The following is a 13847-nucleotide window of genomic DNA, read 5'->3' as shown; positions in this document are numbered from 1 at the left end:
AAAAGTTATCAGACCATTCATAAAACATTACTAAGCATGAGTTTTATTGGTTTCAGAGTGCGAAGTCATTATTTTGTAAATAATATGTACAGTCATCCCTCATATTCGGAACAGTTTACAGATCGGCCAATGTTCAACAAATCATATAAAATCGATAATTAAACATAATGATTTGCTTTTACCTTCATGTGAAAGCTTTTCTTGCGATTTTTCGATTGATGCATAGACCGGCTGTACATTTTAACGTTATATATCTCGTTTTCAAAGAAAAACATTGACCCTTGAAATCCACAAATTTGGAACACTTTTTTCTTACGATGTAAACAAACTTTTTTTTTTCTCTCCAGGAGTGCATATTTTTTACAAAATAATGACTTTGCACTCTGAAACCAATAAAACTCATGCTTAGTAATGTTTTATGAATGGTCTGATAACTTTTTTTGTGAAAATATCAGTTAAATTCAGGTGTTCCACAATTGTGGGAGGCACAATAACATCCCACAATTATGGAACAGACAATTTGGAGGCAGTGTTTTGGTGCTCTGTATAAAATAGTCTTGAAATGCAGTTTTTGTTTAAAAAGTATTACTTTTACTAGTGAAATAGCAAGAGAATGTCCAAAAAATGGCCCTAAAAATAGCAGGGTCGGCAGAAAAGTTGCATTTTGCATTCTATTGACAAATTACCACTAAAGTGTTCCGAATTTGTGGGTGTTCCGAATATGTGGGATGACTGTACTCCTGGAGAGAAAAAAAAAGTGTTCCGAATTTGTGGATTTCAAGGGTCAATGTATTTCTTAGAAAACTTGATATAAAACTTAAAAATGTACAGCCGGTCTATACATCAATCGAAAGATCGCAAGAAAAGCATTCACATGAAGGTAAAATCAAATCATTATGTTCAATTATCGATTTTCTATGATTTGTTGAACATTGGCCGATCTGTAAACTGCTCCGAATATGAGGGATGACTGTAGAAAACACTAAAAATTTATTCAAAAAAAATATTGTTAATACATAAACTGTTTGATAAAATTATCAACTACAAAACACTCACGCATTTGAGGTCTAATTTAACGTCATACTATTTTTACAACCAATTGTTTAAAAAAAGTGCAATTAAAGAGACTGGATCCCTGCAATTTTACAGTCATTGGATTCAATCTCAAGCTTAATGAATTGGTTTGATATTTTGTATAGTTGTTGATGACTTACTGCAGTTTGAACAATTTTTCAAATATTTTGTAAACACAAATTACCAGATTTTGTAAACATGCTCAATTTTGGTCCTAAAAAAGAATATTTTAATTTTTTAAATATTTTAAACTTGTTATAGTTTGAACAAAAACGTTCAGGCTTTATGTAAAATTGATGTGACTGATAGAATATAAATAGTTTGGATGAACAAGAAACATGTTGCTTAAGATTTCTTCAAAATGTTGGAAGGGGGATCAGTTACCCCAAACATTTTGAAAATGCCGGTTTAAAATATTTTTTAAAGCGCTTGGCATGACTTGAAGAATTCATCTGAATAAATACCCTTAGGCTTCATCCATAAAGTACGTCACGCTAAAATCAGCCAAAATTTACCCCCCCCCCCTCCCCCCTTTGTCACGCTTTCCCTATACTTATAACACGCAATGTCACACTTTCTCAGACCCCCCCCCTCCCTACCCAAGTAACCACGGGACACTAAAAAGTAACGTTATATCAACTCTATATCGGTATATAAAATAAGCCATTTACGGTAACATAACTCTATATTCCCTTTTAAAGTGGGATAAAAGCTAAAAGTGGCGACGTTTAGAGGTGATATACAGTAACCCTGGAAAATGTTGATATAGAGTAACACTACACTAAAGAAAAACAACAAATACTACTTTACCGACACTTTGGCCGTGGAATCATAAAGCTTTTAAACGTCGCTCTCTTTTTTTATCCTCTTTCTCTTTTACTTGAAGGAGCTTTCTCAGCTTGTTTGGATTATTTTTTGATGCAATGCCCCACTTTAAAGAATCGAACCTACCCAGTTAACTCAATCCGAATTCTGAAACGGAATCTATTTAGAATCGTATACAAATTCCGTTTCAAACGCAACAACCGGTTCCGTGTTCGAACCGGTTGTTGCGTTTGAACCGGAATTTGTGTACGATTCTAATTAGATTCCGTTTCAAAATTCGGATTGATTTGACTGGGAAGATGTTATTGTTGAATGTTCCCTGCTGATTCACGCGCCGATCATCTCTCCTGTCGATGAGTATGCTTCAGGAGAAGATTATAATCGATATGTTTCTCACGTACAACAAAAGTAGTTCAATTTGTAGTTTTTGCGTAGTCTTGTTTAGCTGATCTTCTGATACCATCATGCACAATGTGTGGCTTTCTGTGCATTTTTATCTTTTTTTCCGATACATAAAACACTAAATAGTTAACAACAAAATCTTCGTTTATTTTTCCTCACTCACGATTATATGAACTGCAAAATTTAGATGCCCTTTTTGCTGGCCACTAACTTTTCCTTCAAGTCTTTAAAGTGTCCTCCGCTGCCGGCGAGGTTCTTCCGCTGACTGAGCTGCCGCGCAAGCAAATTACCCGTCCCGGAGGAAAACAAACTCTTGCTCCGGCTTACGACGGGTGAGTTTAGTGTATTATTTGCGGCACTGTTCGGCAACGATGGTGGTTCCGGGTCCACAGCCGCCACAGTTTGATCCGGTTCTTCCGGTACGGTTGGTGCTCGCGAACACAATCTTCCATTTAAATTCCTTCAAATGAACACCCAGATCCTGCAGAATGATAAACATAACTGATAACTTTCGAAATAGTCCCAAATAATCCAAATTTACCTACCGAAAAGCCGCACGGAACAATTTTCCGTAATGTTTACATTTTATGATCGAATGCTTTACGACATTAATTGCTACTACTAAAGTGGATTTGGTGGTTTGAAGCATTAAAAGAAATGTCAAAGTTTCAAAGCATTTTGTGAAGTTGATATAGTGTTATGGCACATTAAAGGCTTACTCTATAGAGACATTAAATCATACCAAAAATGCTTTGAAGCATTATTGTGCTTAATGTTTCGAAGCTCTAATAGGAAGTTCTAAATGTAATTATACAGTTAGCAATAATGCTTCATGCTTTAAATGTTTCGAAACATTTTCAAAGACTATATAAAGTGACATAGCATCGAAGATGTTTATTTAGAGTGAATTTAGAGTTTTGATCTCGTGCTTGTGGTTACTTGGGTAGAGCGTGACATACTAGGGTGGAATCGAAAATTGGTTTCTTCAGCAACACATTTTTTGGGTCCGTTTTAGGGTCCCAAACAACCTCTCAAACTTTGGGAGCGATTGGTTAAGCCCACGATTGGCGCAAAGCGAGTGAAATTTGTATGGAAATTACTATGGGGAAACTTGCATTTTCACATTTTTGAAATTACAAAATTCATGTTTTATTATTTATTGAAACTAACGCCGTAGAAGTATAGCCCTTGATGTCCTTAACAACTCTCTCGAAGACAGTATGGTGCTAACTTGCTTCTAACAAAAGTTACAGAGCGTTCAAGAGAGTCATTTCGGAATACTCGGTAAAAATCATACCTTTTGCCAACACTGCCAAGTCAAGTGGAAACTTTCGTAAACTATAATATATTTTAGGAATTGGGGTGCATTTTAACTAAATAATGTCTTCTGAACATTTCTTCATAACGATTTTACGTAAGGCTCATCAAAATATAAGAACAATCGTGTTTATTTTGTATTTCATGGTTCCTTCGGCAATGTTGGCAGAAAATGTGAGTTTCGCTGATTATTTCAATACACTACTTTTGAAAACTCTGTATCTTTTTTGTGGCGCACTTTAGCACCATACTGTCTTCGGGAGAGTTGTTCAGGACATCCAGGGCTATACTTCTACGGTGTTAGTTTCATAAAATAATAAAACATGAATTTTGTAAATTAAAAAATGTGAAAATTCAAGTTTTCCCATAGTAATTTCCATACAAATTTCATTCGCTTTGCGCCAATCGTGGGCTTAACCAATCGCTCCCAAATTTTGAGAGGTTGTTTGGGACCCTAAAAGGGACCCAAAAAATGTGTTGCTGATTGATTTTTTGTCATTTTAAATTTTTCCATTTAACTAGATTCCACCCTAGTGACATACTTTATGGATGACGCCTTATCAGCTTAACAATGTTAAAGCTTTCAATTCATGCAAAAAGTTCATAGTTTTGTGAGAAATTAAGAGAGTTATACTGCCCATGTTCGCATAAATGTCCCATATGCAAAAATAGCAAGCTGAGAAAAACGCATTTGAAGTTTGTCCCATACATAAGGCTTCGTGTTAATTTTTCAGGAAAAAACTGGGTTTCCTCCTGATTTCTAGAACAAAGTACTGGATGTTATAGGCTCTTTTGAAAGAGCACACAATTTTGAACCAAACTGCATCAATAACTCAAAATAGATGAAAATGCATATGGGACACTTATGCGATCAGGGGCAGTATATGCGATACAAAAAAGGGGATCAAGTCTCCCCACTCTCCCCTAATCCGCGTTCGTCTAACAAGCGTCACTTTAGTTCCGCGCTGCCTCCAAATATAGAAAACTGAATAGAAGGTGAACGGACGGGAAAACGTTTAATGTAGAGCAAGCACTTCTCAAACACGGACGTAAGCTTCAAGAACGTAAATGATATCATTTAATTCTGGTGAAGGCATACCTCATTTGACTTGTTGACTATAGCCGTGATCGTGATCTCAATTGCCTTTAATGCACAGATCGATGTGTTGTATTTCCAGCAAGCTTCCCTTGCGCCAGTGCCAACGCACACCGCGGGTTTGGTTTTCTAGCTTCGGTACGAGCCTGAACCCATTGTGTGTTGGTATTATTTTGGTTCATCGTATCAGCGCAATGAACATTTCGATGTAAATTTGGGTTTCCGACTGATGGGTGTAGCGTGAGGAGATTGTTTCGGCTTTCAGTCACAGAGAACGCGTCGATTGATATTTTGGCGACGACAAATTATAAGTTTAAATCGACAGGTCCAATTTCGCGGAACGAGAGATGCTTATGCGGCGAAAACAGGTTACATTTTTCTCTGATACCCCGATTAGTTTGAAATGTTCAATTTTGGATTAAGCCACCGATTCCGATTGTGGTTGTGAAAAAAATCGAGACCTGTAACCCCTGTAACAGTATTATGGAAATTTTAGAAATTTATAAGTTGGTATGTCATAGTTAGACTAATCTAAAAGTTTTCAAGTGCAATAGCATTTATTTCTAAAAAGTGCATTAAAAAGAATCACTCAACTTATAACTACATCACACTCTAAAAGAGGTGTTGGACGGAATGAGATCACTCGTTAAAAACATATTTTAAGGACACTTTTAATTCACCAAACTATCTTCCGGGGTCCGACAGAACGGACAGTATCCCTTCTGCAGAAACTGCAGCTCAAAGTCCTCCGAGTGGAACGCATTGTTGCACTCGGGACAAACGGTTATCTGCAGCTCCGGCAGCAGGTTCCGATAGTAGCGCGTCCGCAACGGACTCGGCCCCTTGATGATGATGACCTCGCGGGGATCGATGGCTCGCAGTGCATCGCGGTCCAAGCTGGACGAGAAGGTATCGATGATGTCCTGAAAAAAGACAGATTGTAGTCCGATCCCAAGTCACACCTCTCTCTCCCTCTACCTCATGAATAAACTGATCTGGCTGGCCGTAATCGTTCATCTTGGGCGGTGCCATCAACAACCGTTCCGCCTCCTGATCGGCAATGCCCTCCTCCGGGACGAACTCCGACAGTGGCAGAATCTCGAACGACACGTACGAAAACACGTACTCTTGGCCGCAGTTCGGACAGCGATTGCCGTGCAGGTGCGGGCTGTAGTTCGAGCAGCGGTAGCACATCGGCAGGTACTCTTCTGGGTCGTTGAAGCCCCCCGGACAAGCTCGACTGGTGATGTAGCTGATGTCCACCTGTTCCTGGATGCCGGCTGGGGCCTTGAGTGATTGCAGCTTGTTGTTGATCTGCAGATGCAGCTTGTTGGCACCGAGGACCTTTGCCTGCTTGGAGAGCGTGTAGTAAACGGCACTGGAAATGAGAGGAGATTATGTTAGTGTTTGGGAGATATCAGATATTACGGGACTTCTTACAATAAACTGATTCCTTTCGGGGCAGACAGTCCATTGATCTGGTTCACGACGAAACGACTCGTGTTGAATAGGGTCAACGGAGGGCTGCTCGTGAACGGTTCTTTCAGGTATGAGTTCAGCGTGCTGTACGCGTAGTAGATTGAAGCCATCTTTTGCAGCGATTTGTACTCGACGAGGTTCTGCTCCTTCAGGATGGATTCACCGTCTAGCAGTTTTAGAACCTGTTTGGCTCTGAGCCACGTGTAGTAACCGGCGTCCAAATAGCGTTCTTCCGATACAGCGCATTCTACGAGGTTCCTCAGCAGTTTAGTGGCCTCGTTTGGCTTTCCAGCTAGTACGTACGCCTCGTGCGCGGATATAAACTGATCGGACTCTGCCAGCCACTGCGCGTGCTGGTAATGAATCGACGGCAATATCTTGGGTAAATGTTCGGCCAACCGGAAAGCTTCCGGCCAATCCCGCGCCTCTACGTGCAGTTGAACAACCTGCTCCTCTTCGCCCAACTTGCGGTAAATTTCCGCCGCAAGCGGCAGCGCCTTCAACCGTCTCAAGTGAGTCGCGATCAGTTCCAGCGGTTCCTTCTCGGACGCATTCAAGCGCCGCCCGATATCCAACAGAACATCGGTCCACCCTTGCTCGGCCACGATCTCGATCGCCCGTTGGGACTCTCCAGCGGACAGCAATAGTTCCGCCGCAGCTCTCGGCTCGTGCACCGAACATGCCCACTCGGCCCGTCTACGGATCAGTTCCTTCTTGTCAGCGGCACTTCCTTCCTTCAAGAATTCCTGCGCCAGATCGAACATCCGCAGATCGCTGTACATCGCGAGCGCTTTGCTGTTGTTGCCGGACTTTTGGTACAGACGAGCAGCTTCCTTGAACTTGCCTGTGAAGGCGTACGTGTCCGCTAGGAGAACCTCCTTTGAGTTATCTCCACGCTTTTGACGCTCTTTGAGATCGTTGATCAGCTCCAGCCATGGTAGATTGCGAACCTTGACGTAAGCCTCACGAGCAATGTGGTAGTTGAGAGCTTCAAGCGCTGCTTGCGCCAAACCTTCCCAGTCAGATAGTGGTACTCCCAAGCAAGCTACCTGGTAGGCGTCCCTGGAATAGAAATTTCAAATTAATCCCTCGAATTCATAAGAATTGTGTAACGATCTTACTCAAACAGCCCTGCCTCCACGAACTGCCACATGGTGGCACCTAGCGCCAGCGGGACGTTGCTCATCACGTTCCCGCGCAGACAGAACGCCGTAGCTCCGCACAGTCCAACGACCACCCCGAGCATCGACTGCGGACTCCGCGGCGGTAACGAACCAACGCGAACGCTCAACCCACCCGTGGTATGCGAGTAGCACAGCATCGACTCCAGGTGGGTATTCCACGCGACCGAGTTCACATTCGCGTCCTGGTAGAGCATCGTATCGGTTATCAGATCGCGAACCACCAACCGTCCTGCGTCGTCCACGACTGCGAGTTTGGTACGCGTGGCGTTCAGATCAAGACATCGCACTGACGATAGAACCGTGGTCACTAAAATGGGTAACGAGTTGTCCAGGAAGATCCGCCACACCTGGCCGGACTTCAACCCGAGCAAGAGCCCCTCACAGCCGGCTGGGCCACCCGTAACCTTGATGTACCGGATAAAGCTATCCATGATCCACTCCCTCTGCAGAGCTCCATTGAAGTCCAAACTCTGCAGCTTTTTCTCCTGACACAGCACTAAATGCTGCGCGCAAACCACCAGCAAACTACACTCAAACTTCTTGGCGATCTTCTCCTTCACCTTGTAGTGCATCGGTTGATTCTCCGCTGAACTCAGCTCGTACAACACGACCCGTTCCGGCAGCTGAACCGCCAGCCTGTTACGATAAATCGCAATCTTGTGCACCAGATCGCGACACTTGATGCGAACCTTCTGCCCGGAAACCAAATGCTGGATGATCACATCGCACATATTTTCGCGAAATGCGTAACGCTCTCTATACAATGCGTGAACCGTGTTGAACGCCAAATTATAACAAGCCAACGTTCCGTCCTGACACCCTACGACAATCGAATTCCCAACCGGATTCACAGCGGTCGCCCAAATCCACGACTCGTGCTGCTCGCCCAGCATCCCCAACCGAATCCCGTCCCGCGTAAACAGCTGCAGCGCCTTGTTACATCCAGCAATAGTCAAGAACTCCCCATCCGGAAAGAAGCTCAAGCACAGCGGATCAAAGTTAAAGTTCCGCTCCTTCCCGATCGCCTGCCCTCCCAGCGAGTAAAACGACAACGTTTGACTCCAATCGATCACGCACAAAATGTCCGCCGATCCGGCCGCCGGAGGATTCCACGCCAGTCCAAAGATCGGGCTGTTAACGCCACCCGGCCGCTCAATCTTGACCTTCTCATCTCCCGCCTTATTGCGGATCGAAATTACCCCGTTGGCCATGCCCAGCGCCAGATACTGGCCATCGTTGGTCCACGCGCACGCATTTACCCGGGCAGCGGTTTTGTACTTCTGGACCGCTTTCTGCTCCGACGACCAGAAGGAAAAGTCCGACACGGCGCACGAGGCCAGCTGGTGGGACACCGGGTTGAACGACAGGCACTGGACCGAGTCGCCGTGGCTGTGGGAGAGGGAAGAAGGTTTTAGAATTCTTCATTAGTTTTATAAACATTTTTTTATACATGAATTGTTTGATAAACATATCAACTTCAAAACCCTTACGCATTTGACATTAAATTTATCGTTATACTATTTTTGCAATCAATTGTTTAAAAAAGTGCGTTTAGGGAGACTTGATCCCTGCATTTTTACAGTCACTGGAATCAGCCTCAAGATTAAATAATTGGGCTGGGTTTTCGTACATAGTTTCCTTTAGTACATAACACAAAAATTACCAGCTTTTGTAAACATGCTCAATTTTGGACTAAAAAAGAAAATATTAAGTTTTTAAATATTTTGCATGCTAAACTTGTTATATTTTGAACACAAACGTACTGGTTTAATGTGAAATTGAGGTAACTAATAGAAAATTAAAAGTTTGGATGAATAAGAAACATTGTCCTTAAGATTTCTCCAAAATGTTGTAAGGTGAATCGAATTACCCCCAGCATTTTGAAAATGCCGGTTTAAATTTTTTTTTTTAAACGCTTGGCATGATTCGAAGAGTTTATCTGGTGAAATACCCTTATCAGCCAAACATAGTTGAATGTTTAAGCTTTCAATTCATGCAAAAAGTTCATAATTTTGTGAGAAATTGACTGAGTTATGTGCGATACAAAAAAAGGGGATCAAGTCTCCCCACTCTCCCTCACATACAAAGGAGCAAACCGGCAAACCTATTCAATATATCGATAATGAATAGAACTTAAAGAAAAATAAAATTTCAGATACTCACGAGTACTTGAGCAGCCCCTCGAGCTTATTCGTCCAAATGATGACCGTCTTGTCGGCACTTCCGGACGCAAACTTTTTGCCATCCTTTGCATAAGCCACACAGTGCACCACATCTTTGTGTCCCCTCAACGAACTAACAACGTTTCCGTCCTGTGGATCGTACACGACCACCTTATCACCAGCACCCACCACCAGCTGAAGTCCTTCCGGGTGGAAGCAAATCGAGTGAATGCTAAAAGAGAATGAATCGTGCAATGAACCTTGGAACCATCCATTGATTTATCGATCTGGAAACACCTTACCTGGCAACATCGTTCTTTTCGTTTGCGTCGTGGATTTTTTCGACCCACTTTGGAATGGCTCTCATTTCGATGGATTTTGTACTATACCACAGGTCAGTTCCAAGTTTAGCAATGTTCCAACCAGAAACGATCCATCTTTTGCTAAGTTTAACCTGTTTTAAAGCTGGACCACAACAAACCAACAACCTCCCTCTGAGAGTACGGCCGTTCCACAAGTTTTACTGTTATTTTGGCGATAGTCGCGCGGTTCGTCTATGCCTGTGTGCGTTTCACTGTTATCCTTCCCTCAATGAACGACACTGGCATGAATGAGCGCAGTTACTCACACTGGTATCGTATTTGTTTACAGTTTTTGCTTGATGTTTGTGAATCGGAGAGCCGCTATTTTACAACCACAAATAAGGGTTTTGCATGAATGTTAAGCTTCATTCTGGAAACACGGTGGGTGTTTATGGGTCTAACATGTTTCGAATGTTCATGGCAATATTACATCTGGGAATGTTGAAAGTTTTTGTGTTTGTAAAAATGTGTAATGCTACATATAAAGATGTGTCAATTTACATCTGTTTATGTTCTATTTTGATTAGTCCACATAACGATACCTTTGTGCTCTTTTATATAAAATAGATAGAAAAACTAGCAAGCTTAGTACAAGAGAGCACAGAGGCATCGATAAATTTACGAAAAAATACATACAAAACAACGACTGGGGTGTAGGGATAAGTGTGGTTGCCTCTCACCCAGTGGGCCGGGTTCGATCCCAGAAGATCCCGGTGGCATTTTTCGAGACGAGATTTGTCTGATCACGCCTTCCGTCGGACGGGGAAGTAAATTTTGGCCCCGGTCTAACCTAAAGGGTTAGGTCGATAGCTCAGTCCAGGTGTAGGAGTCGTCTCCCTGGGTCCTGCCTCGGTGGAGATAGATGGTACACCCAAAATTCAGAGTCGAGATAATCGTTCTCTCAAAATTTATTGAGGGCTCAGTGCCAAAATCGATAGAATAATGGTACCAACTCACACCATCATAACAAATGAGTTCATTTGTTAGTTGAATCAATAAATCTCCAACAAGTGTCATACATCGACTTCTGACTTCTCCTTGGTCACCAAGCTGTGGTGGCCGAGGCAGCTAAGTCATTGGATTGGTTTGTCAAAGGTCTCTGGTTCGATTCCCGTTGTCGACACTTTCGGTTTTTTGTTTGACGGATGAACTTTTTTTGCAAATGAACCTCGAGAGAATAGTTCTATCGCCCATCTCGAGCTGTGTTCTCTGCGTCCGTGAATGGTACCACTATTCTCTCGACTCGAGACCATCATTCTCTCGGACTAGCGCTGCCAGTTTTGGGTTTTGCCTATAGGCAGTTGGACTCACAATCCAAATATCGTCAGTTTGAATCGAGGGGTGGATGGAAGCTTAGGTGTAAAAAGAGGTTTGCAATTGCCTCAACAGTCAAGCCTTCGGACACCTAGTTTCGAGTAGGAATCTCGAAATCGAGAACGCCAAGGCAATGCTGTAGAACGAACAAATTATTTTATGTTATTTTTAATAACATACAGTTTGTGAATATTCAAAAATGTTCTTCTTGAGAGCGAATTTTTGCTCGATTTGGATCGAGTAAAATTAGTAAGTTCGAGGGTTTTAAGGCTCTGGAAGGCATCATTCCCGATCGGCCATTTGGCGGCCATGTTTGTTTAGAAAAACATTCAAATCTTGATTCAGAATGTATCAATCAAAAAATGGTTTTAGTTGTGTTGTTTGTTGCAGTATTTTACATATAGTGATTATTTTTTCATTTCAATTTACTATTTCTGGACCCTGAATTCAGAACCATAATTGGCAGTCATTACCCCAAAAGTGAAACACACCTTCTACGACCTTAATTGATATACACGATCCATTTTGCGCAAAATAATTGCAGTTGCTAAAAATTATCTTGATGAAATTTCAAAACCCCTAGCAAAAACCTCCTTTTTTCCCGAGACAGAAAATTTGAATTTTGCTTTAAAATGATTGAAAATAAACAATTTCGTAAACTGGGGTTAATCGGGACACATGGGGCGAATTGGGACAGCAGTTTTAATCATGTTGGAGCACAATATTTTGATTTTTCTTGTTGGTTTCGGTTAGAACAGACTCAGGCCAACAAAATGTGTACATCCATTTCCAAATTTATAAGCTTTAATTGTTCTAAAAACTGCTGTCCCTATTCAGACTTTAGTCCCGATTCACCCCAGATTACGGTAATAAATATTAATATTAAGTTTATCATGAGTTTTTCCATCTGGACTATATTGATTATGTGTAAATTTGGGATCAGTCTCAATTATTATTATTTTCAAACCAATTTTATTCTTCAGGTAAAAATATTGACGTTGTATAATTTACAACAGTGCTTCTTAACCGGTAAGGAATTCCTCACTGGAGGGGAATTTGATTTTTTTTTAGGGAAATGAGGATGCAAATTAAATCCGTTATCTTCAAATAGGTGTGCAAGAAAAAAAATTCTTATCTGTCATTAATGCAAATAAATCGAAATCATTGGGTTTTCATAAATTACATTTAACGAGATTTCACACTTTTTATTATTTTTTAAGTTGAACAGTTTTACATTATTTTTAAGAGATTAGTTTCATTTCTGTATGTTTTAAGATGGTTTCATACATGAGTGTTCTTAAAAAATATTTAAAATAAATTAATGGATGTTCTCGAGTTTTCCAGTTTTGTTCGATCGTTTTTGGAAAAACAAATATTTTAATCAATTTCTGTGAATTTTGTGTTAACACATTCGTTAAACTTAAACAGCTTTAAAAAATGCCGTTATTGTGGGTCATTAAGATTTTCGCTGAGGTTTTGCCAAAGTCTGAATTATCGGTTTTCAAAACGTATAAATAATACATGTAATGAATTCTCTTCGAAGTGATTTATTGACACCAATCAATCTAAATATTCAATATAATGCAAAAGTCATGGGATCAATGGAATGCAAAATGTTGAGAACCACTGATTTGCAGGAATAAACAAACACTTAAATTTAAATGAATTGAGGAATATTTTTCAAAACCACTTATGGACAACTTTTTTTTTTTCTATGCGCAAAGGACCTTATGAAAAATAACTTTTGAAAAAAATGCCATGAAAAATTCTTAAAATATTGAATCGAGAAAAAACACATTTTCTGTATTTTGTGATGTTTTTGATAAAAAAAATGTTACATCAAATTGATTTGAATGAAAAGCTTGATAAATATTTTCTTGAATTAATTTTATTTTATAACGTTAAATGTGTATAAAGCAGGTACAAATATTTTGAAAAGTTTTTGTCACTATTGTAAAATGCATTGTAAAACTTTTTTTTTGCAATTCCGTCGTGAAACTACTTACTTTTCCTGTCATTCTTGAACGACGAAATAGCCTACTTTTCTGTACCAAAAATAACAGAATCAAATAGCAACACTTTTCAAAATAAATGTTAAAAAGTTCTACTTTTCAGCACTCAAATGGGTGCTGAAAAGTTGAACTTTTCAGCACTTATTTCGAAAAGTAACACTTTTCAATTTTTTTTTTTTTGATTTAAACGATTTATTGACAAAATACATGAAAATTTGACATAAAATTTCACTCAGTGTGTGTTTTTTGGAATTGCAAAAATGTTGTATGGAACTCGTTGCGAAACTTGATTTTTTCAGCACTCTTCGTATTTATCCAACTCGGTGAACCTCGTTGGATAAATGTACGACTTGTGCTGAAAAAATCCTCTATTTCAGTCAAATGTTGAAAATATGGATTTCAATTCCAATTTTGATATTAAATTAAATCAATCAATATCAATACACTCAACCCCCGGTGGTTGGTCACTTTTTCGTTTGACACTTTTTTCGTTGGTTGGTCGAAGTCTAACTAAAAAGTGACGAACTGTCACTTTTTACACGGTGCTCTCGCACACTATCAAAACAAACGTTTGGTAGTGTGTGAGAACTCCGTGTAAAAGGGATGTCAAACTAAAAAGT

The 13847-nt window shown here is 40.4% G+C and overlaps 1 protein-coding gene across 1 annotated transcript; it reads right to left on the bottom strand.

Annotated features, from left to right (window-relative positions):
• Window positions 1–5258: 5258 nt before the first annotated feature.
• Window positions 5259–10084, bottom strand: LOC120423518 (intraflagellar transport protein 122 homolog). The gene is made up of 6 exons (XM_039587361.2): window positions 9842–10084; window positions 9541–9771; window positions 7315–8766; window positions 6155–7255; window positions 5693–6092; window positions 5259–5637 (listed from the first exon to the last, which is right to left on the bottom strand). Exons 1-6 carry the CDS (start codon window positions 9904–9906, stop codon window positions 5386–5388), a joined length of 3501 nt encoding a protein of 1166 aa, XP_039443295.1. The 5' UTR covers window positions 9907–10084; the 3' UTR covers window positions 5259–5385.
• Between the last annotated feature and the right edge of the window lie 3763 nt (window positions 10085–13847).

This window comes from Culex pipiens, chromosome 3 (assembly GCF_016801865.2).
Source record: "Culex pipiens pallens isolate TS chromosome 3, TS_CPP_V2, whole genome shotgun sequence".
NCBI lineage: Eukaryota > Metazoa > Arthropoda > Insecta > Diptera > Culicidae > Culex > Culex pipiens.
This window is presented reverse-complemented; position numbering and strand designations above follow the sequence as displayed.